A 24988-nucleotide genomic window follows, 5' to 3' on the forward strand; every position below is an offset into this window, starting at 1 on the left:
GGTGGGAGGAAAAGGAAAGAGATGGAGAGAGAGATTAGGAGAGAGATTGAGAGAGAGGGGAGAGGGAGAGAGAGATTGAGAGAGGGGGAGAAGGAGAAAGATTGAGAGGGAAAGAGAGAGTGAGAGAGAGGGAGAGGAAGAGATAGGAGGGAGAGGGAGAAAGATTGAGAGAGGGAGAGGGAGAGAGATTGAGAGAGGGGAAGAGGGAAAGAGATTGAGAGAGGGGGAGAGGGAGAAAGATTGAGAGGGAGAGGGAGAAAGATTGAGAAGGAGAGGGGGAGGGGAGGAGAGGGAGAAAGATTGAGGGAGAGGGAGAGAAAGTTAGAGAGGGAGAGGGAGAGGGAGAGCGCATATTGGTAACTGGAGAAAACAGTTTCAGTGGAATGATGAGGTTGGAAGTCTGACACAGAGTTAAGAAAGAGATGGGAAGAAGTAGAAGCATCAGTTATAGAGGTCTTTAGCCACAAAGAGGAAAGATATAAGAATGTGGGAGAAGGATTAGGGATATGAGTAGATCAAGTGAGGATTGTATGCATTGCTCTTTTGATTTTGCTTATTTTGCTCTTCATCTTTATTTTCCCACATTTCTCTAAATTCCTCATATATATTATTTCTTGTGGGCTAACAATCTGCTACTTTCATACATCATAACTCGAATTTGTTCAGTCATTTCCCAATTAATGGACATTGACTTTGTTTCTGATTTGCTACCACAAAAATTGTTGCAATAAATGCTTCAGTAGATATATATATATTTTTTTCTTTCTCTTTTGGACCTCCTTGAAGCATACTTTCAGGAGTGAGATCTCTAGCCTGGAACTATTTTATTCCTTTTGCTGTCTTAGAGACGTGATTGTTTTGATTTTTAAATGGCCTTTTCTTTCAGCCTTGGAACTTTGCTGGGTTCCAGGTTTCTTGAGGTGGAAAAGTATGTAGCTTGATGCGTGTAGACATTAAAAATGATTGCTATAGAGTCAGTGAGGTGGCTCAATGGATGGAGAGCCAGGCCTGGAGTCTGAAGGACCCGAGTTCAAATGTGATCTCAGATACTTCCAAGCTGTGGGATCCTGGGAAAGCCACTTAACCCCCATCACCTTAGCCCTTAACATTCTTCTGTCTTGGAAGTAATACTTAGTATTGATTCTAAGGCAGAAAGTAGGTTGTTGGGTTTTTTTAACCCTAACCTACCATCTTGGAATCATTACTGTGTATTGGTTCCAAGGCAGAAGAGTGGTAAGGGCTAGGCAATGGGGCTCAAGTGACTTGCCCAGGGTCACACAACTAGGAAGTGTCTAAAGTTAGATTTGAACCCAGGACCTCCCATCTCAAGGTCTGGCACTCAATCCACTGAGCCACCCAGCTGCTTCCTGTATTATTATTATTACCTACCAATTACACAATAAGAAATTTCCACATAAGTTTTCCAAAGAAAGAATGATGCCTGTCCACAGAGGGTGGCTGTCCTGGATGACCCTCTCTCGATTAGGAAATCTGGATCATCTCCCTCAGTGCTCTCTCTGTTCTTCCACAGTCCCCGCCGCTCTCACCCTGGATCCTGTCACTGCCCATCAGCGCCTCATCCTGTCAGACGACTGCACAATCGTAGCGTACGGGAACCTCCACCCCCAGCCCCTGCAGGACTCTCCGAAGCGCTTCGACGTGGAGGTGTCCGTGCTGGGCTCAGAGGCGTTTGGCAGCGGCGTCCACTACTGGGAGGTGGTGGTGTCCGAAAAGACCCAGTGGATGATCGGGCTGGCGCACGAGGCGGTCAGCCGCAAGGGCAGCATCCAGATCCAGCCCAGCCGCGGCTTCTACTGCATCGTCATGCACGACGGTAACCAGTACAGCGCCTGCACGGAGCCCTGGACCCGGCTCAATGTCAAGAACAAACTGGAGAAGGTGGGCGTCTTCTTGGACTATGACAAGGGGCTCCTCATCTTCTACAATGCAGACGATATGTCGTGGCTCTACACCTTCCGGGAGAAGTTCCCAGGGAAGCTGTGTTCCTACTTCAGTCCGGGTCAGAGCCACGCCAACGGCAAGAACGTGCAGCCTCTGCGCATTAACACGGTGCGCATTTAGTGGCTGCTGCCCGGGAGGAGTGGGCAAGGGAGCTGGGACTGGGAAGGAGGGATGGGCCTCCCTGTGCCTCCTCCCCGAGTGCCCCCACTCTGTGGGATCGGCTAGCCCACTCCCCTCGGCAGGCGCCCGTGCTGGCGCTTCTGCCGGACGGTGGCTGCCCCAGTGGGCTGTGGCCTCAGGGAACTAGAGAAGTCACTTCTCCCTGGCCTGGGCCAGGGGTCAGCGCTGCTCCCCTCCACCACAGGGGCGGTTTCTTGACTCGGATCCCCATTGACCAGGGGCCATTCTTGGCCCCTGGGTGGAGAGAGGGGGATTTCTTAAGGCCTGAGAGCTCTAAACCCCACACCTGCCTCAGATTCCTGTTTTTCCTCCTTTTTTTTTCCATGGACTATGCACATATCACAGCCTCTCCGAGCAGCAGCCTCTCCTGATCACGGAGGCTACGGGTTCCCTCAGTGCTACCGTCTCTCTCGAGCATGAGAGTGAAAAAACTCAGTGCCTCTTGGGAGGGAGAGCCCTTCAGGAGCTCCCTCAATGCCAGCCCCTTGGAGGCAGACCCTGGAGGAGTCCGTGGACTCCCTGCCCCAGCCTCAGAGATTTTAGAAAGAAATGTAGGGTTTGGGCAAGGGGATTGCCAGAGGGCAGGCTATGGGACCCGAGGAGCTCTTCCCCCAGGTCTAGGCATGCCCTTGTGGGAAGAGACAGGTTTGGAGGGGGAAGGACGCCAGCCATGAGGACAGGATCCCTTCAGTGAGAAGCAATCATGGCAGGCAGCCTGATCCAAAGCTTGGCTTTTCAAATGGAGCTTCAAGATGAGGAGAAGGAATGGGAAAGGAGGCTTCAGGGGAACAGATCTCCACATTTAACACTCTGTACCCAAATCAGGGACTCTAACGAAGTGTCTAGCAGGAAGAAAAGAAGTGTAGGATGGGCCCCAGGCTGAATCCTGGGGAAATAAATGACTCTAGTCTGGTCCAGTCCATGCATCATGTATCCCTCATGAGACCACGGAGCTTTCAGCTTTGCGTGGGAAGGACAGTCCGAAGGACTTCCATGGGCTGATGTTCAGTAGCTGCCTTTGTGTGGCGCACCTGCCCAGAAGTCTAGCCTAGACCAAGGAGCCCACTTCAGGAAAGGAAGAGCTCTCCATCCATACCTGATCCCAGCTTGCTGTTGGAATCGGGCCCAAGCCTTCCTAGTTTCCCCTAGCTCATATTGCTCTACCCAAGGCAGCTCTGAATTCTCAGGGAGAAAAGGGGGCTGTTCTGCCCCTAAATCAAAACTGAGATTTCCTTCTTCTCCCTGCCCCCCTGAAGCTTTTTCTAGCTATGACCACAGCCCCTGGTTGTCCAGTTAGTAATTTCAGAACTAAATCCTTTCAGGCAAATTTGAGATCTCTTCTCAAATCACCAGTATTCACAAAGTGAGACCAGGAGTTGAAACATCTTAGCTCATAGGAAAACAATAACTATGACATAGCTCAGAGCCCCCATATCCTCACCCCAGTGTGCCTAATAATCAGCAGCCCCACTGGGTCTCCTTGAGACCTTGGGGCAGCAATGGAACAATGGAATGGAATGGGAATGCTCAGGGGGTTTCCTACGGGAAGGAGCTATTCTGGAGGGACATGGTTGGGAAAACTGGGCCCAATACCTGTACAACCTCTCTCTCCTTCCCTGAATCCTTCAATCCTCCTCACTCCCCAGAATGCAGTATTTATAAAAAGAAAGGGAAAAAAAGAAAAAGAAAAAAATTACAATATCCATTTTGTGAATGACGGCGCGTTTGTATAATATTAAATTAAAGATACGGGATATTATGGTTTGTTTTCCTCAATAAGCAGGGACCTCTGATCATAGGCAGAGTCCCTAAGTCTTGGTTAGGTTCATTTCCCCAACCCACTCCTGCCCCAATTATTTTGACCAATTTCTTCTTTGAGAAGAGTTCCCTCCCTTTCTCTTCCTCTCTTCCAGAGGGAGTTAGAGCTCCTTATCCTATTCTAGTTGGGTTTGGGTTACCTTCATAAATACCTTTTTTGATTAGATTGGATTTTATCCAATCAAGATTCAGAAATCCTTGGATTTCAGCAATCCTGTGACTGGGCTGCCAAAGCATAAGTAGGAAATCTTTGGTGTTATCCGTCAGCCCTGGGGGGATCTAGCTAGAAAGACAGCCTAGGAATAATCCTAGAGACCCCGGCTTCTTAGAATAAACCGGAGTGGGATTTCAAGGGCTTGGAAAGATCCTCACATCTTATCGGGATGGAACTTTATCAGATCCTTACCTGAAAGCAGGTTTCAAAAGAGCAGGGAAAAATAGGAGAATTCCCAAGAGTAAGGGGAGATACCACTGAGAGGGCAAAGGCCACAGACAGGAGAAAGGATCATTCTAAGAGCCGGACATCTGTGTAACATTTTACAATTGCAAACCCTTCTCACAGAATGCGCCCTTGCAGAGAGAGCTCAGAAACTTATTGGCCAAGAGCTGGGAGGAGATGGGGAATGGAGGGAATGCAATGGAGAGGAAGAAAAAAGCTTGAGTTTAAAAACAAAGTAAAACTCCAAGGATGCCAGATGAGGCAAGAGAGCCGGACTTGCATCTAAGCATAGACGGTACCGGCACTCTTGGTGGAGTATTGGAGGTACAGGTAGGCTGGCAGACCAATATGGGCATAGAGGATCATGGGAAGGGCAGAATAACGAGCAGAGGAAGCCATGAGAATCTGGATGCAGGTCCATGGTTGCTTTGTTCAGTGAATTTTTCCTTTCCGATACTTGTTTCTTAAAGGCTTGTTCCCAGGGAGAACCTGGCAGGGCAGCATTTATCCCCAATTTTACAGATGAGGAAATCCAGGCTCTGTGAGATTAGCTGACAACTAATAAATGGTAGACTCGCCTAAGTCCCGGCCCAGCCTGCTTCCCAGGGCCTCCCGCCATGATTCCTGACTACCACTGTTTCCACAGCTGCCAAGGTGAGTAGGGAAGCAAGCCCACCAGCTGGCAGCGCAGCCCCAAGCACTGTGTGGGGGTGGAAGGTAGGGAGGAAGGAATGGAAAAGAAACTAGATAGAAGTGGGATTGGGAGGATCTGACTATTTAGGCGCAGAGGAAAATAAAATGTAATTAAATGAAATGACTTGAAAACAATTATGAAGCACTCTGTGCCGAAGAATATCAAAAGGCCCAGGTGGGTAAGAATAGCTCACATTTGTCTAGCATCTCAGGATATATAAAGCATGCAATTTTCTCATTTGATCTTCCCAGTGACTCAGAGGTGTAAGTGCTGTTAGCATCTCACTTTATAGAAGAGGAAACTGAGGCTCCTAGCTAGAACTACACTGCTCATAAATGGATATCCTAGGATTTGAACCCAGATTCTCATACCTCTAATTCTTAGAGCACTGGACTTGGAGTCAATGCCAATCCTGACTCCAGCATTTACCAGCTGTTCCACCTCTCTTCACACCAATTTCTTGATCTGTAAAATGGGGATGGTGAACCTAAAGCTATTTAACTTAGAAGAAAATGCTTTGTAATCCTTAAAGCATTACGTGTTGTTATTACAGTCTAACCAGAATCTGAAGGGGAAGGCCATAGAAGGACGAGTGGGGGAAGGCTTCCTGGAGAAGTTCACGGTCAGATGGACGTGTAGATTAGAGGGAAGGTCATTCCCAAAGGCAGAAAAAATATGGCTGGGGCAAGTTAGACTGTGGCTCCAACATGGCTAGCCAAAGTTTACCAGAAAAACCCAAGGCAGCCCCCAAAGATAGAAAGTCACAAAGGTATAAAGCAGGAGAAAAACTGTCAAGCAGAAGTATGGGTTGATCACAGGAATGGGCTGATTTTAACCCGCTGTGAGGGAGCCACCTTGGACCAAATACCTTTCTAGCTCAATTGATAGATCCATAAATGTTTATGTGTGACGATAAGGAGATATCGTAATGCCAGGTAAATCCTTTATGGGGAGAGAGGAGGACAGGATGAGAAGAACAAATCAGAGAGGTAGGAATGTCTACCTGTGACCTTGAGTTCCTGCCTCAGAAGATGAGTGGTGCCAGAGATGAGAGGACCAATCAGAGAGGCCTTGGTTGTGTACAGGTAGTGAAGGGTATCGGAATTCCATTTGGGATCTGCTGGCCCACGGAAGACAGGTGTCATCTAAAAGGAAATCCATCAGCCCACTTGATGTCTTTCTCCCCATTGGGGCTAGGAGAAGCTCCAGCCCACCCACAAACAATTTGTCAAAGGAATTCTCTTCCCAGGCAGAGATGGTAGCTGATTTGACTCCAAACCCCCAACTCTTAGCAGGGTCAGGGGAGTCACTGGCTATGCCATTTCCTCCAGAAGAAGATGGTGGCCAGTTGTGCTCCTCATTTCTGCTTCCATTTCCCAGACGACATAGCAGGTTTGAAAACAAATGTAATCCTTGACTGCCTTGCCAAAGGTATCAGCATTCTAGGATCACACGGAGTTAGAGCTGGGCAGGACCACAGCCCTTTGGGACTTCTCTCTGGAGGTTCTGCAAGGGCAGAAAACAACCCATAAAAGCCACCTAGCAAAACAATAATGAACTCCAGGGAAAGCACTCTCTCACTGTTAGCTGAGAAACTCCCCTCTGGAGAGGACTGGACTCCCTGGGAGCTGACTGCTCATGATCTGAGTCCCCTTCTGCTTTCTCATCTCCAGCCCAGACTCTTTTTTGACTCTGGGCCTCCCACCACTTCCCATCCTTACTTCTATGAGTTAAGGACCCAGGATCAGGAGGCTCAGGTTTGGGGTTCACAGGGTTCATTGGATCAGGGAATAAGCTCTTTGAAACTTCTCCAGCCCTGTCCCTGGAATCAGGGAAAAGGTGACTCAGTGGGGGCTTCCTCCTGATCCTGCCCCAGGTTTCTCTGAGGATTGGATGTGATTCCAAGCATAGGCCAGCTTGGAAGGCAAAATGATGAAGCCAAAGAACTAGAAAGAACCTTAGAATAAAATGTCAGACCAGTGAAGGGCCTTAGAACCCAGAAGGTCATCACTGAGAGGAGTCCTAGAACATAGAATGTCAAGGCTGGGAAGATCTTTAGAACGCAGAATGTCAGAGCTGGGAGGGCCTTAGAAGACAACATCCTAACTGTGAGGAGCCATAGAACTTAGAATGACAAGACAAGGAGGATCCTTAGGACCCAGAATATCAAAAAGATCACAGAGACTTTGGACTTAGAATGTTAATGCTGGAAGAAGCCTTTGAATATAGTATTAGAGATGCAGGGACTTTAATATGTAGATTAGTAGCATTTAGAATATTAGAGCTGAAGGAGATTTTAGAGATCCAGTCCAGACAAAGGTTTGGGAAAGGGGACTAACTAGCCCCAGGTCACAAATGCAGGTCCACTATTGTCAGGCCAGGGACCTTTCAATTCTATCTAAATCAATGGTGTGCATTCTTGCTCTTCCTTAGCTTCCAAAGCTTGGGAGCCACTACTTTCAGACCAAGCTCTGAGGTTCAGGAGCAGTGTGATGATAGGTGCAAAGAACCCTGGCCCACAGTCCTAGGTGTGAGTCCCGGCTCAGTATGACTTTAGACAAGCACCTAACCTTTAATAAGAGGAAATTTCATAAGTATAACTATAAAATTCTACTCGTGGGTAAATACACACACAAAGAGTGCATCAAGGAAATAGCTGGCTGTTCATGAGTTTTAGTGGACTGCAGATTCAACATGGGTCCACTATGACACGGTGGTGGCCAAAAAAGCCAGAGAAATGCTTCTGTGCCTAGAAACATACTTCCGTACTACAATGGCTTGATGATCTCATTGAGGCAGACCCTCTCTCTAATGGGTACAGATGTTGATCCACTACAAAGACCCAGGACCTTCTGTAGGCCTTCTGGCATTTCATGAATGCCAGTGGACCACAGTCTGGTTGTTCATCGGTCATTCTTCACCCTAAGATAGCCTAGCTTCTCCTATTCTGCCATTGTCAGATGCCAAGAGTAGTAATGTGTAGATAACCATCGTGTTTTAGAAAGAACATTGGCAAGGTTGGACACCACCATACAGGGAGAAGAAGACAAGGTGATTCAAAGCTAGGCAACGTAAGGATCTTCCAAAGGACCCGGGGATGTTTAGCAAGGCAGAGATTTCAGGGAGTCTGAGTGCAGTCGTCAAGGATTTGATGGGCAGTTTGGGGAAAGAGGAATTAAATTCCTTCTTCTAGACCCCAAGTGCCATTGGGGGGAGACTGAAGAAGTAGTCCAGCTCAATATAAGAAAAAACTTCTTAACATGGCTAACAAAAACCCTTCCCCATCACTGGAGGTTTCCAAGCATAGGTAGGATAGCTGCTTGTCTTGAATACTCTAGAGGACATCCTTGTCCAGGTACGGATTGTAAGAGAGGATTCCTTTTTGGTTCTATCTAGTTCAGAGACTGCTGAACTCTGAGTCTCAGTTTCCTAACTGTAAGTGGAGATGATAATCTCTACCCTGTTTACCTTAAAGGATTGCTGTGAGGAAGGATCAAGTAAGAGAGATAATGTCTGTAAACAGACATGGCCAAAGAAATGTTCCCTATAATTAATTTGTCATTTACCCTAATTCCTAATAAGGAAGTGTCAGTATTAGGGGTGTAGTAATCATTTTGCAATCTTTCTTTGCTTACTACAGGGGCAGCTAGGTGGCACAGTGGAGAGCACCAGGAGAACACTAGAGATGGGAGGTCCTGGGTTCAAATTTGACCTCAAATGCTTCCTAGCTGTGTGATCCTAGGCAAGTCACTTAACCCCATTTGCCTAGTCCTTGTCCTTCTTGTCTTACTGTTACTAAACAGAAAGTAAGGGTTGTTGGGGGGGGGGGGGTAATTGCAATATTCCCTTACCCAGTGATGTTTTCAGAGAAGAGGCAAAGGGGTGGGAATGCGGAGGAGTGACACCAAAGCCTTAGTTGATTTGACAGCTAGGACTGGGGACACCTGAGTCTCCTTTCACATTTCAGGGAAATCTTGAAAGAACCCCGCCATGTGAGAACCTTGAGAAGAGGCAAGAGGCCCATGGTCCAGGGTCAGCAGGAGGACCCTGCCCCACAGGTCCAGCCATCACCTTCTGCTGCATTGGGTTGCCTTAACAGTTGACTGGTCCTTCCACCCGGTCCTTCCAGTCTTCTCCTCCAGGGGGCAGGCCTGACTCTTCAAGAGGCCCCATCCCCCCCAAGGACAGATTCAGCACCTGCCCATACCTGACACGCAGGTAACTAAGCCCAGAGCCAGAGCAGAAGCAGGAGCAAGTGAGAGGCAGCAGCCACAGAAAGGGACTACATACCCCATTCCCTGGCCTCTCCTGGGGCTATCACTGGAGCCACAGAGATTCCCAGGTGGGTGCTGAGTAGCCTTGGGAATAGGCATGGCCAGAGTGATGGGGGGGAGAATCATGGATTTGGCCCCCAGGGTCCTTTTTATGCCCATAGCACTGTAGTAAATCCTGGGATGTCAAGACTGATCTGGTAGCTGGGATTTTTTTTCTCGGGAAAGAACCAGGAGCATAGATCCTTTTCTAATTTCAGAGAGGCCTAAGACTCCTAATAGCCTATCCATTTTGGGTGCAAAGGACCTCTCTAACAAGGGATGCAGTGCAGAGCAGCTGTCTCTTTAAACAGACGGACTATATGGAGAGAGACCCTGGACATTAGTACCCAAAGGGCTCCAGAATCTTCAGTCATTTCCCTTTTCATTTTCTTCTCCCTTTTCCCCTCAGTCCCCCAGTTTCCCCCTCAGAGACCCCACTACAGTGCCTCACTTGGATCTGTCTTTACTGTCTAGCCCATAATCCAGAGTTTTCTCATCTTGGCCCCCCCAATCACAATTTACCAATCCTGTCACTCATACTGAACTTGACAAGTTCTCAACAAGCCTCCCCTCCAATATTTGCCGTGATGGGGAACTTTGCTGCCTCCCAAAGTGCCCATTTTCCTTTCGACAGCTCAAATTGTTACCAATTTTTTTCTTACAATGAGCCCAAACCTGCTTCTCAGGCAACCTACTTCCATTGCTCTGCCATATGGGGCCAAACAAAAGTCTAATCCATGTTCCACAAGATAGCCTTTTCAGTATTTGAAGTCAGCTAACATGTTCTCCTTAAATCCAGGCTAAACATCCCCAGTTCCTTTCATTGTGTCCCTAAACGTCCTGTTCACCTTCCCCTGGAAGCCCTCCAGTGGTCAGTGTCTAGAGCATGGCACCCAGAGCTCTCACCATCCTTCTCTAGAGTTGGATTGCCTGGGGCAGAAGATGGTGAAATGCATTGCCTCTCTTATTCTGGAGACTTACATTTGTATTCATGTGGTCTGTTGGCGTGAGCTTTCCTGACTGCGATGTTTAACGCTGTTGACTCAATGAGCTTGCAGGCCACTGATGGATGCCCCTGGGTTTTCTCACGTGAACTATTACCCAGACATATCTCCTCAATCTTCTCCTTGTACGGTGGTTTTTTTTTTTTTTTAACGAAAACATAGGACTTCCCCTGTATCTCTGTTTATCTTATTAGTAGTATCATGGGAACAAGCATGGAATCAGAGATCCTGGATTTAAATTCTAGAAACTTTGGAAGAGTTACGACCTTCCTGAAAATGAAGAGATTGGCTCAGATCATCTCCAAGGGCTCTTCCAAATCGAGGCTCTAGGAAAAGATCCATTCCATCCTTCCAGCCATTGTAAAGTGCATCCATAGTCCCTTACCCAAAGAAATAGTTAATATCATTAAATTAGAGGTCTCATGTATGGTCAGAGAGAGACCAAAGGGCATGACAAGAGGGCTTTCCCAGTGTCCTTTAGCTAGCCTCATTAGAGCTGATAGTAAGGCTCCATTTCTTTTGCCTATCCAATTCTAATTCTCGGAAGAGCTTTCAAATATCCCCTTCCTCTCTGCCCTCTTCCATCCAACTGGCAACCCAAGTTGCTGTGAAACCAAGCTTGGGAATGGAATAGACAGATCCCTTCCTCTCAGAGCAGAGAGAAAATGCAGTGGATTTTGCAAAACCCACTTTCTTAGATTTTCCCTGAGGAAGGAACAGAAGAAAATCATAAGCTCATAGAATGTTATCTGAAAGGAATTTCAGAGACTGTATAGTCCAAACTGCCCCATTTTGCAGTATAAGGAACCGAGATTCAGAAAGAAGAGTTGGTTTGCCCAAAGTCACATAGTTAACAAATAGTGGAAGGGGCTCAGTGAATTGAGAGCCACAACTAGGGATGAGAGATCCTGGATTCAAATGTGACCTCATCTACTTCCCAGCTATGTGACCTTGGGCAAGTCACTTAACCTCATTTGCCTAGTCTTTACTGTTCTTCTGCCTTGGAATAGATACTTCGTATTGATTTTAAGACAGAATCCTGTAAAATAAGGTAAGGGTTTTTATGAAAAAAAAAATGGTGGAGGCATAGAATGTCAAAATTAGAAAGAACCTCAGCAATCCAAACCATAACCCACAAAAAACACCTTCCACAACATATCCATTTAAATGGCCATCTAGCCTTTGCCTGAAGGACTCCAATGATTTCCCTAGGCAGCCCATTCCATGTGTGGAAAGCTCCAGTTATTAGAAGTTTGTAAGTCTTGAGATTTCTAGGCTAGCATTTTTTCAGTTACACTGCACTGTTCCTTCCTGGGTAAGATGCTATGCTTGATATGGTTGGGAATAGAGAACAACATAAAATAATCTCTGCCTTTAAGCAGTTTAAAGTCTAGTAAAGAAGTTAAGATACACACATACAAACCCATTGACCTTGTCTCTTGTTAGTACGAGATTGAAGGGAATCACACAGAATGCTAGAATTGGAAATGACCTTCAATTAGACACTGAAGACCAGAAAAGACTTTAACGACCCTCTTGTCAAGCTCTCTAATTTTATGGATAAGGAAAATCCCCAATACATCATGATTGTTCTAGAGTTAGTGCTAACATCCCTACAGCTCAGGATAAGATTTGGGGAAGCTGGGATTGCCCTCCATGCTGTTACCCTTGAGAAGGTAGGCAACTCTGTAGTTTCTGTTAAGGGTAACACCCTGTGTTAATTAGAATTTTGAACCCTTGGACGTCATCCCCCAGAAGTCCTTCAGTATTTCCCAGAATTTCTCTCCTCTCTCCACCACGTTGAGTGGTTACGTTTACATATAGTTTGGTGGCTCCTTTCTCTCTTCTTTATCAAGACCGCTGCTGGAGTTAGTTAGCTCCCTTTTAACTCTAGTTTTTTTATTTTAATAAATCTTATAAATATAATACTTGAGTTATTGCATATTAATTTTAATTCTCACAATGCCTCCATCCAGGGATATTATCTGAACTTCTCTTGAAGTTATTTGTGTTTCCAGAAACTCATGAGTCCCTTCACCTAACATACCAGTATGTATAAAACAAAATGTTCTTTGGTTTCTCTTAAAAATACCAATGAAGATTCAATGGTAGATTTTAATTGGAGGAACAGTTTTTCCAACAGGACTGTCCAGCAATGGAATAAGCTGCCATATAAGGCAATGAGCTCCCCATCACTGAGTGTATCGTAAGAGAACTTCGATAACCAACATCAAGATGCTTTAAAGAGAATTTTGGGATGGGGTGGGACATTGAAGTAGGTGGTCTGTAAGTGCCCTCCCAGTGCTAAGATTAATGAAATCAGTCCTAGCAGGGAAGAAAAGATCCAGGCTCTGGAAGCCAGCTTCTTTGTAGGGGCTGGAAGAAGTGAGAAGGTGGCCAGCTTCTGATGCCAAAGTCATTTTATGGAATAGAGTTTGGTGAGGGAAGAGTGGGGAGAGTCCTGGGCTCATGCCTCTGGCTTTCACAGGCTTTGGAACTGGGAACAACAGGCCTCATCCCCAACACTGCTGAGGAGCACATCCACTAATGAACATCAATCACTCCTGCAACTTCTCCAGTGCTGACTATAGATGCAGTAAGTAGGGATTTCCCCATCCCCCTTACCCAGGTTTCCTGGGGACCTTCCACTTTACAATCACTCCAAGCCCTCATCTGTGCTCATGGGGCAGGTAGCCCTTGACCATTTCTGGCCAACAGTGCCCCTCCCCTAATGCTCTCCATCTGCTGCTAGCTCTAGACCCCAGGAGGTTTCTCTCCCTCTCGTGTCACCCCATCTAGCCACTTGGGGTCAGGAAGAAGTCAAATGAAAATTCTGCATCCTAGGGATTCCATAATGTCAGCAAACCAGCTAGTGCAAGAAGAGATCCAAGAGCTGCATTATGGCAGCTACAAGAGTCTAATAATTGACTGATTCTGTGTTCTGATTTTGCCCCTTTCCTCTAAGCTCCATCAGTCAATCAATAATCACTGATGGTTTCTTAATTAATCAATAAAATTAAATAAAAATAATAATCACTGATGGTGTGGTAAACCCAGTTCTAAATTCTGGGAAAAGTTGTTGTTCAGTGGTTTCCGTCATTGGTGATCCTTTGTGACCCAATTTGGGATTTCTTGTCAAAACCCCTGGAGTGGTTTGCCATTTCCTTCTCCAGCTCATTTGACAGATAGGAAACTGAGGTAAACAAGATAAAGTTATTTGCCTGGTGTCACACAGCTAGAAAGTGTCTGAAGCCAGATTTGAACTCTGGTCTTCCTGACTCCAGTCCTAGTGCTCTTTCTACTGCACCACCTAGCTGCCCTAAGAATTAAATATCACCATTTAGTGATTCTGAGCTGTCTATAAAGCTGTCTATACCAGAAGTTTCTCTCTCTCTCTCTCTCTCTCTGCCTTCAGTTATCAATCTGCCTTCAGTTATCAAATATGACTCCAAAATTTTCCCTTCTCTAAGAGAGTAATCATCATAATAAGTCCCATTTGCATAAATATTCACTTTTTCCCAAGGCATTTTTACTTATGAAATCTAAATTTATCTTCACAAAAGGAAATCGAGGCATTATCTGCATTTTATAGAGGAAGGGTCTGAGGCAGAGATATGTTAAGTGACTTAACTAAATTTGCAGAGCAGCTTAGCATCCAAGGGGACCTCCTGATTCCCCACTTATATTTCTTTTTACTTGACCATACTGATTCTCAAAAGAGAAGAAGGAATGGGAATCCCAAGAGCCATAGAGCAGGAGGACCAGGAAAGGTCCCATAGGATTGTGCAGGCCATTGTTATTTTTTCCTGAACTGATGCCAAGCTCTTGGGCAGGGTGAGGAGCATAACAGAGACTCCAAGGAGCTCCTATTTGCTCCCCTCAAGCCCAGGCTGGGAAAGCTGAGGGTTCAGAAGGCAGACGCATTCTCCCTCCCAGCCTGCAACAAGACCTGTATTGACTTTGGAGGAGTCCTCAGTAGGAACCCTGGTAATCATTAACTCTTGTTTATATGGAATGAGCCTTGGCACTCCAAGTAAGGAGTATTGATACTCCGTGGCACAGCTGACTTGGCCACTGTGGTGAAATCCACTGATCTCACACTGGTTGTGAACACACAGCAGAACTCAGGGAGCAGCTGGTCCTTTCCCTGCAGTTAGCATCTTTTCAAGAACATTGTCTGTTCTATTACTGAATAAACTAAGGAGCATGTTAAACTCCTTCCACCACACACCAAGTTCCTTCAGCTAGAATGTTTTCCTCCTATTTTTTTAATCCAAATCCCACATCACTGTTGAGGCTGATGGAACACATCCCCTCCACACCAATCTGTAAAGTTAGCCCTGACCATCCCAATGTGGAGAGATCCCTCCTTCCTTTAACTCCTTTCTACGCACCCATAACATAGACACTGGCCTCCTATTTGGATGCCACCATGGGCCCATCCCTGTGGTTGCTTTCCCTACTGGTGCAAACCATAATCATTCCATGGCAATTTCTGTCTCTCTTGCCATCAATCCTTTATGATAGAAAACTATAAAGAACTCCATATTTTTTAAAAATTTAATTTTATTGATTAATTAAAGATATTTTTCCATGGTGACATAATTCATGTTCTTTCCCTCCCCTCCTTCCACCCCCCTCCCATAGCCAACAATCAATTCCACTGGGTTTTACATGTGTCATTGATCAAGACCGATTTCCATATTATTGATATTTGCACCAGGGTGATCGTTTAGAGTTGACATCCCCAATCATATCCCCATCGACCCATGTGATCAAGCAGTTGTTTTTCTTCTGTGTTTCTTTTCCCACAGTTTTTCCTCTGAATGTGGGTAGTGTTTTTTCTCATAAGTCCCTCAGAATTGTCCTGGATCATTGCATTGCTGCTAGCAGAGACGTCCATTACATTCAATTGTGCCACAGTGTATCAGTCTCTGTGTATAAGGTTCTCCTGGCTCTGCTCCTCTCACTCTGCATCACTTCCTGGAGGTCATTCCAGTTCACATGGAATCCCTCCAGTTCATTATTCCTTTTAGCACAATAGTATTCCATCACCAACATATACCACAATTTCATCAGCCATTCCCCAACTGAAGGGCATCCCCTCATTTTCACATTTTTTGCCACCATAAAGAGTGCAGCTATGAATATTCTTGTACAAGTCTTTTTCCTTATGATCTCTTTGGGGTACAAACCCAGAAATAGTATGGCTGGATCAAAAGGCAGACAGTCTTTTAAAGCTCTTTGGACATAAGGAACCCCACATTTAAAGACAGGAGGCACCGTAGAGTTCACATCCTCCTTCTGCCTCTACCTGGGTGCCCTTGGGCAAGTATATTGCCTTCTTTAGGCTTCAGTGTCCCTCCTCATTGGATGAGCTCTAAAGCCTAGACTGCTCGGAACAGAGTGGAAGTTCTTCCCTTATTCCTTTAGTAGTCAGTGAATGCCAGGGCAGCACTTAGACCCTCCAGGAAGCAAATACCTATATTGCTTCATTGTTTACTAGCCCATTGCCTCTTCTCCAGCATACATGCTTTGGCTCTCTACACATCAGCACACTGTAACATTCCACATAATTTCATCTTGTTTGCTGGTGAATCGTTTCTCTCTTACAAGATCAGACCTGAAGACTAAAGTGGGGCGTATATGTCTTCTGTGTCTCCTCCTTTGAGCCCCCAGGAGTGGCTGCCCTGCAAATGGGCGCCAGTTCTTCACTAACCCATAGAAAAAGGCTCCCATTTCCCTGAGAATCCATCCAGCCTGTCTGATGGGCTCTCTCCTCCTCCTCCTCCTCTACTTCCTCCCTGGGCTCCCAGATGTGGTCGGCCTGCAGGCTCCAGTGGTCATCATCCCAGTATTGCTGTCCTCTTCCACACTGATTATGGTTGGCTGCATCGTATGGAAGACATGCAGGAGGTGGAGGACAACTGGCCAGTGCCCACCGCCCCAGTGACCGGTAAGCCCTAGCTGGCCCTGGAGACAATGTTAACAATCATGATAATGCCAATCCCTCCCTCACTGTGTAGTGATTTACAATCAAGATCTTCTATAATCTAGGCAACTACCCTCTGGGCTAAATAGGGCAGGGAGTATTATTCCCATTTCCTTATTCCCACAGATGGGGAAACTGAGGCTCAGAAAGGTTAACCTGAAGTAGGGTATAGGATTTTTTTTAACCCTTATCTATCTTAGAATCAATAGCATGTATTGGTGCCAAAGCAGAAGAGTGATAAGGGCTAGGCAATGGGGGTTAAGTGACTTGCCCAGGATCACACAGCTAAGAAGTATCTGAGGCCATAGTTGAACCCAGGACCTCTTACTTCTATGCCTGGCTCTCAATCCATTGAGCCACCCAGATGTTCCCAGTATAGTGTTTTGGGTGTTTGTTTGTTTGTTTTAATACTCATTTAGGTTTGAGTCAGAAGACCTGGGTTTAACTTCTAACTCCAACACTTATTAGCTATATGGCCTGAACCATGTGATTTAACTAGTCTTGGTTTTCTCATCTATAAAATGGGATTCTTGTCTTATCATGGCAGAGAGGTGACCTGGAATTCTGGCAGAACTAAGCCAGGGTTGCATAAGCTTCTACAAAGTTAGGAAAGCTTCAACAAGCACAGCCTCCAGATATCTTATCACCTGGGCTAAGTCTGGACAAGGTCCAGATCAGAAGCATGGCACCCAAGGGTTCAGATTAAATGATGAAATGATCTACAGAAATTGAAGGTATTGAATGAAAGAGGCAGATGAAACTGCTTCTAATCTAAATTTGAAATGCTAAGGTAAGGGACATCAAGGTGGCTCAGTGGATAGAGAGCCAGGCCTGAAGATGGAAAGTCCTGGGTTCAAATCTACTCTCATATACTTCCTGGCTGTGTGACCCTGGGGGAGTCACTTAATCCCCATTTCCTAGCCCTTAATGCTCTTCTGCCTAGAAAGCAATACACAGTAATGATTCTAAACAGAAGGTGAGGGTTTGAAGAAGAACAAGAACAAGGAACTACTTACATTGCCACCCTCACCTCCCAAGGCTGCAGTGGAAAAAAAAAACACTTTGTAAATTGTATAACCCATAAGAAACAGAATCTATTATTATTTTCCTTTGTCATTTAATCATTCCCTAACTCCAGCAATTTAATGACAAAGCCAGGATTGGCCTCTGCTTCTCCTAGATTTCAAGACCTGCCTGCAGAACCTGCCTTCATTCCCAAGGTGCACCAGCCCTTCCCAGGGTCGCCCTGGGACATCCCACTCTTTGGATGGCCCTTTCCTCCCTCTCCTCTTGAGCATCAGTCTTCTATCTTTGCCCCCTTTAATCTTGTTCCAATCTTATCCCTCAAAGTCATCAGTGGAAATAGAGCCACAATGCCCCTCCCTACCCTGTGTGTGAAAGAAACCCAAAATGCTAGCCCAGCTGACCAGCTGCTGCTGCTGGAATGTAACCCAAGTTCGAAAGCCCTTTGGGAGAGAACTTTCTCTTCTCACTGGTGGCAATCAATGCCTCAGTCCTACTTTAGGTTGCTGAAGGAAAACACTCTGGGAGGATGTCTGCCATTTTCTCACTTGAAGCTCAAAGAGACAGAAGAGACTCTGCAACTAGAAGAAAGCTAGTCTCTCTGCTCTTCTGCCCTCTTGCCCTCTCTGCCCTGGCCCTGACACCTGGGCACACCACTGATCTCCACCAAAGAAGAGAAAGAGTCCCAAACCAATGGGCTTTGGGAAAAAAAGGAAAAAGACGACTTGTAGTTTCTAAGCGTGCCTTCAACCCAAACCGTCCCACTAATCCCAGGGTATTGTGCCCTAATCCCGACCCTCCCTACACAGTTTTTGGAGATCTCTTTATCCCTTCAAGGCTGTCCTTTCACTTTCACTGTATTTCTGAGTCTTCAAAGCATAGTAATGACAGCCTTTAGGATTTCAAGAGACTTTAAAGACCACTTAGTGCAACCTTTCCATTTTACAAAAAAGGAAACTGATGTTCAGGGGAGAAGGGATTTAACCAAGGTCAGAGAGCCATTTATTTGCTCACAGAAGTGGAACTAGAACCCAAGTCTGCAGACTCCCAGCTGGGGCTCTTTCTACTACAACTCCCTCAATCTGGGGGGGAGAGAAGGCCAGAGCCAATACCTCCATTGAGGACATCCCTCCATACTCTGCCCCATCTCTTCCACTTCCAACCCCTTATGGATGCTTATTTGGGCCTTATCTATGACAGGCTACTGTAAAGATTAAAATTAATACACAATAACTAAAGTATTCTATTGTATAAAGTTTTATTAATAATAACTAAAGCAAAAGAGCTGCCTGAACTTAGCCCAGCTACAGGTCAAAGAGGAAGAGGGAGGAGTTAAAGCCACTTATAAAACAAGAATGTGATCATGCAAATGTGGAGACACAGGAGAGATAAAAGGGAATTTTGGGAAATACTAAGGGATTTCTGGGGGATGAAGTCCAAAGGTTCAAAATCTCCATTTATACACTACCTTGGTCCTCTTGGAAGAAGACAATAAAAGAAGCATTTGTCTAAAAGAAAAGCTTGAAAAGAGTATTTCTCTAGGGATCAGTTAATAGCAGGAGAGGCTGGGGAAAGTCCTGGCTAGGCAGCCGCAAAAGAGAGAAAGCCGAGCCCATGAATTCCCTCTTGGCTTTCTCCCTTCCTCCCAGGTTCCTTCTCTCTGCACGTGGCTGAACCAGAAGTGCACTAGTCTAAGAGGTAAAGAGATAGCTCCAACCTCAGGGAATCGTTTGGTTGCTTTGATCTCTAGGTTCAAGACTATCCACTTAGAGCAAAAGAGCCTGAGATAGGAGGTCTCTGGCTGCTAAGAAAGGAGAGAGGGAGAGCAGTGTTTGTAGTTCTATATAGTTTACATGTTTTACAGCTCTACCTGACAGCTTTGTTGCAGGTGCCTGAGGAGAAAGTGTGGTGTTTTCCTGGAACCATCTGCTCACTTCCCACCCAACTTGGGCCTATCTACCACCATCAACATATCATGGCAGCGACACTCCCTTCTATTTGAACCAACGACCCAAATATGAACCTGCAGGTAGAGACACAGACCTGATAATTCAATAGCTGTCACCATCTTCATTTTCTACCTGGAATGGTCAAGGCAAAAAAGTTATAAATAGCAGCCTAAAGGATTGTTTTTCATCCATTCATTCAACAAATATATGCTGAGCAAGATGATCCATATACTTTTTCATAAAACCCTCACCTTCCACCTTGGAATCAGTACTGTGTATTGGCTCCAAGGCAGAAGAGTGGTAAGGGCAAAGTAAGTAGCAATGGGGGTCAAGAGACTTCCCAGGGTCACACAGCTGGGAAGTGTCTGAGGCCAGATTTGAACCCAGGACCTCCTGTCTCGAGGCCAGGCTCTTAATCCACTGGGCTACCCAGCTGCCCCTGGGCCATAGACTTCTATATAGTAGGCTTTCAGCAAATGTTTATTGAGTTCATGAAGGATGTTAAACCAGATTCTGAGTTTTTCCATTACCATCCAACACTCACATGGCTCTCCATCTTCTCTGCATTTTTCCCCCTAGAGCAGTGTTGGTGGACCTATGGGATGTGTGCCAGAAGGGGCTGCTTCCTTACCCCTTTCCAAATGTGCCTGAAGACATTTCTCATATAACCCCTCTGACGGCAGTCTAAGGGGAGTGCTTCCTATTTCCCCTATGTGGGGTAAGGAGGGGGCAGCTCACTACTGTGTGAGTGTTGCAGTTTGGTCACTCAATCTCTGAAAGGTTTGCTATCACTACCCTAGAGTGATGCAACAGACATATGCCTTTTGGCCAAAATGTGCCATATAGATTAATTCATTTTCTCAGCAAAAACAAATTTAGTGCCAACTGTGTAGGAGAGGCAATGTGGTATAGATACCCTGGTCTTGAAGTCTTGATGTTTCCAATCCTTGTTAATTATTTCTATTCTGTGCTTCCCAATCTGAACTGCTGAATAGTTCTGATTCGATCTAAGTACATAGGGGTTCTATGGGTCTTCTCTTGTCCCCAACAGAACCTTTTTTGTAGTCCACCATTGATGACCATTTTCAGCTAGTTCTTGGGAGTCAACATCCTGATACTTTGACAGAAAGTTGTCACTCTTGTGTTTTCAACCTGTTACTGGCCATTTTCTATTTGCCTAATTTGTAAATATGAGTTGATCAATACATTTCCAACTTCTTTACAACTTCCTCAGTCTTTTTCTTTCTTTCTTCCTTCCTTCCTTCCTTCCTTCCTTCCTTCTTTCCTTCCCTTCCTTCTTTCTTCTTTTTTCTTTTTCTTTCTTTCTTCCTTCCTCTTTCTTCCTCTTTCCTTCCTTCCTTCCTTCCTTCCTTCCTTCCTTCCTTCTTTCCTTCCTTCCTTCCTTCCTTTCTTCTTCCTTTACTTTCCATCTAGATGTCTGTTCCAAGGAAGAAGAGTGGTGGTAAGGGTTAGGCAATCAGAGTTAAGTGACTTGCCCAAGACACACTTCTAGAAAGTATCTGAATCTACATTTGAATCCAGGAACTCCCATCTCTAGGCCTGGCTCTCTATCCATTGAGCTACCTAGTTGCCCCACATTAGAATGTTATTCTTAAGAAAGTGTCTCCTAACCAAGTCTCCCTTGGGACCCAGGGTTGTGGTTGGTATAGAGACCCAGAAGGGAGATATAGAGACCCCCTACGTGAGTCCTATAACATCTATCTGTGGGAATAACCTGAGGTGGAAAGAGGGGACTAAGGAGATGAGAGAATAATAATGACTCAAAGACAGAAGTAGAAACACATGGGGAGTAACCGGAACTCAGAGGAAGTAGTAGGAACAAGAGGACAGGTGAGGAGTATCAACCCCTTGATACTCCTATAGACAATAGAGTCTGAACAACAATGGGAAGCTTCGGGGGCGACTGCAATGCTAGAAAAGGTGGGAGTCAACGCCTTGGTGCCTACTATCTCAATAGGAGGCACTGGGGTCGCTAGGAAAGAGATCCAGAGAAGCAAGAGTGGTAAGAGGAGAGAGAGGCAACGAAGGCCTGGTGAGAGAGCTGGTAAGAGAGAGCAAGAGAGGAGTCAGTAAGGTAAGAGGGGTCAGTAAGAGGAGTTTGAGAGAGGCATTGAGGGCCGAAGGCCGAAGGGAGAAGGGAGGAGTCCGCGCTTGTCCCCTGGTATTTATTGAGGGCCTTAGGAATGTATACATATCATGACATGGGTTTTTACATTGGTTGAATTTGACAATGACAATATCAAAGAGGTGGAATTTAATCCATCCCTCGCTTTTGTAAATAAAGTCAGATTCATGTTAATGACCTTGCTCAGAGCTGTCTCCACACCCAACCCAAGAATTTGCTTTGCTAGTGCCTAGGATGGTCCCTTTAACATCAAGAGTTCTGACCGTGTGTCTGGTAGTATAATATTAATACAACAATCATACTTCCCAAATGCTATGCCTGGTATGTTACAGGTTGACTTAACTTGGAGCATTTTATGCCTTAAGATCATTTCTCTGAACTTTAAAAAATTCACGATCTCAAACCCAAGGTATAACTTTCCTCTATCACAGATCTAATCACGTCACTCCCTTGTTCCTAAGTATCCAGGAAATTCCTGGGACTGAGTATGAATACTCCTGCTTTTCCAGTCTTATGTCACCAAAGCAATGTCACTCCCCTCACCTACTTCAAATAGTTTTGTGTATACTTATCTGTCTATGCATTGTATCCCTCACTAGAATGTAAGTTTCCATGTTCCATTTTTGTCTTTGTGTCACCAACACCTAACAGAATGATTTACTGGGGTCACAGAATTCACTGATCCATAGTCTTCATTTTCTCACAGCAGACCTCAGGACTTTACCCTTTAACTTGAATTCTCCATAAAACTTCCCTTGATCCATGAATCCCAACCTAAAGGACCAAGCCTCCTGGACCTTCCGAGAATCTCAGCAGGCTTGTCTTTCAGAGATGTAGGTCTTCATTATGTAGGACCTAATTACTTCTCCCCTTCTTCTGTTACTGACACTAATCTTTTCCAGCGCCCAGTCCTCTCCCTTCAACCCATTTCTGAATATTCCAAACCATTGTAAGGGTTAAAAACTAAAGGTTGGACTAAATTTATGAGAAATGTGGTAGCCAAAATTATTACTCAAGGGGGCAATTGGGTGGCTCAGTGGATTGAGAGCCAGGCCTAGAGACAGGAGGTCCTAGGTTCAAATGTGACCTCAGACACTTCCCAGCTGTGTGACCCTGGGCAAGTCACTTGACCCCCATTGCCTAGCCCTTATCACTCTTCTGCCTTGGAGCCAATACACAGTATTGACTCCAAGACAGAAGGATGGGGTTTAAAAAAAATATTACTCAAGTTAGAATGACTTTTTATGGTAGTTTATTTACAAAAAGGAGAGAGAGTGAAAGTATGGGTAAAGAGAGAGAGTAGAGTAGATACTTAGTCCAGGCAGGGCTTCAGAAGCCCCAGCAAAGTGAGGCACAAAGATAAACTAAGTAAGGGTTCCAGCCTTGAGACCTTCTCCAAAACAGGGGCCTCTCCGGAGGCTTGTCTCTCCAGAAAGTCAGAAAAGAAGTCAGCCTTTTAACTCACCCACATGGTAGTTTAATGGGAGAGATTCAAGAACAGTCTCACCAAATTTCAGTCTCAGGTCCACAAAGCAGTTTCTTCACCAGTTTTGAATTCAAACTCCAAAGAAGTCCCCTCATGGGAAGTTACAACTGCTTTTAAAGACCTTCTTTGCATCACTTCCTAACGTATAATTGAAAATCTGTTACCCTAAAAAAGAACTAATTTCCCAGGAGCCCACTAACTTCCTGTCATTATGTATTTCCTGTAGACAGGGATATTAGGCAGGGATGCTTTACTTCCTGTCCCGAACTTGGTGTTGGTAAGGCAGGTGTTTGGACTGGCTGATCAGCCATGGGCAAGTGGTCTTTATTTTGTTTCCCCTTTATTCCTTGATTTCTAATGATCATTAATAAATCTCCTAAAATATAATATTTTTATTATTGAGATCTAATTTTAATTTTAACACTGTGCCTTCCTCCACTTTACATGGACCAATTGCAGTCTTAGAATTTTCTTAGAACTGCACAGGGGGCAGTCAGTCATTTCTGATTTGTCACCCACTTTTAGCACATGTGGGTTACAGACCTCCCCCACTTAAGGATAAAATCACTTCTGGTGATTAAATCTAAAAATAGGCAGGGGAGAGTTAATCCCATCTTCACACCATGAGGGCATTTTATACAGCTTATTAACCAAAGAATATATATTAATTCAGAAATAGTACATTTGGACTGGAGAACTAGCAGTGAACATACAGGTAATCTACCCAGTGCTAGACTAGGTAGTTCCTTTTTTTGATCAAACTGGATTCTCTGAATTAAATTTATAAACATTAGCTAACTAGAGATCCACCTGAAACTAACCCCACTAAAGGACTAACAATTTGTAAAAATAGATAAAAGGAATCATTTCTACAATTCTTAAAATCAGAATTTAAATCAACAACTGATCACCTTCAAAATTCACAAAAGCTTCCCTTATACTTTAAAGGTATATTCATTGTTCACCACTAACCACCAGAGCATACAATCCCTTCCCTACTTGACCAGAATTTCCTGTTCTTCCACCTCTTCTACTATATCTCATTCTATCTAAATCTGTCCTTTACCCTCATCATAACCTCTGATTACTCAGTTCCTTCCTTATCTGCTAATAGAAACCACGCCTCTGACTTGATTTCCCTCCCTTCACAGTTTCAATTTATAATTTCAACCAGGTACAATCCCACTCCTGAATTCTTCATTTTATATCAAGCAGCAGTTTCTAGTTAAGTTCCATTATCTACAGTCTCATTTCCTATTCCGGAAAAATAGAATGTTATTGTGAGAAGTAATAAAACCAAAGGATTGACTACAGATAAAATTAGGGATGTACTGGTAAATGTTGAACAACCAGCTCTCTGTGAGGAAAAATATACACATGGCACGCTTTTAAGGTTAATATTTATTACTAACATTTTCTCCATCTATTTTTAATAGCTAGACAATCAACAAACAATAAATCAAGCCCTGAATTGTATGTACCTTTTGCTCATTTCTGAGGTAGAAATGATGACCCTGAAAATCAGGAGCAATCTACTTTCTCTCACATACCTCTGGATGTGATCTGCCTGGGCTCTTACCACTGTAAGGCAATTGTATTCATTTCTGATTCCCTGTCACACTTCCTACACTATTTCAATCATGCTCCATCTTAAGCCACCTCCAAACTGCTCTTCTCACAGACATGCTACTTTCCTAAGACTGAACCAAATGCCAGATGGTCCCTCCCCTCTCCAATGGAATAGAATGGAAAGGGCATTGGTTGGCATGGGGTTGGCAGAAGGACATCCAAACCTCATTTCTGATAGAAGAAAGGAAGGAAGAAAGGATTGTTTACTCTATACTAGGCACTGTGGAACACATTGGAGATACAGAAAAAACAAACAAACAAACAAGAAAGTCCCCGATCTCAAGAAGCTTACAATTAAAAAAAAATACTTACCTTCCATCTTAGAATCAATACTGTGTATTGGTTCCAAGACA

The 24988-nt window shown here is 44.9% G+C and overlaps 1 protein-coding gene across 1 annotated transcript in view; it reads left to right on the plus strand.

Annotated features, from left to right (window-relative positions):
• TRIM62 (tripartite motif containing 62) overlaps positions 1-3899 on the plus strand; it is a 75625-nt gene extending 71726 nt beyond the window's left edge. The window contains exon 5 of the mRNA XM_056795352.1: positions 1532-3899. Coding sequence (XP_056651330.1) covers positions 1532-2082 — 551 coding nt within the window. The 3' untranslated portion in view covers positions 2083-3899. The remainder of the gene's footprint in view (positions 1-1531) is intronic.
• The last annotated feature ends 21089 nt before the right edge of the window (positions 3900-24988 follow it).

The sequence above is a fragment of the Monodelphis domestica genome, chromosome 4, assembly GCF_027887165.1.
Source record: "Monodelphis domestica isolate mMonDom1 chromosome 4, mMonDom1.pri, whole genome shotgun sequence".
Classification (NCBI taxonomy): domain Eukaryota; kingdom Metazoa; phylum Chordata; class Mammalia; order Didelphimorphia; family Didelphidae; genus Monodelphis; species Monodelphis domestica.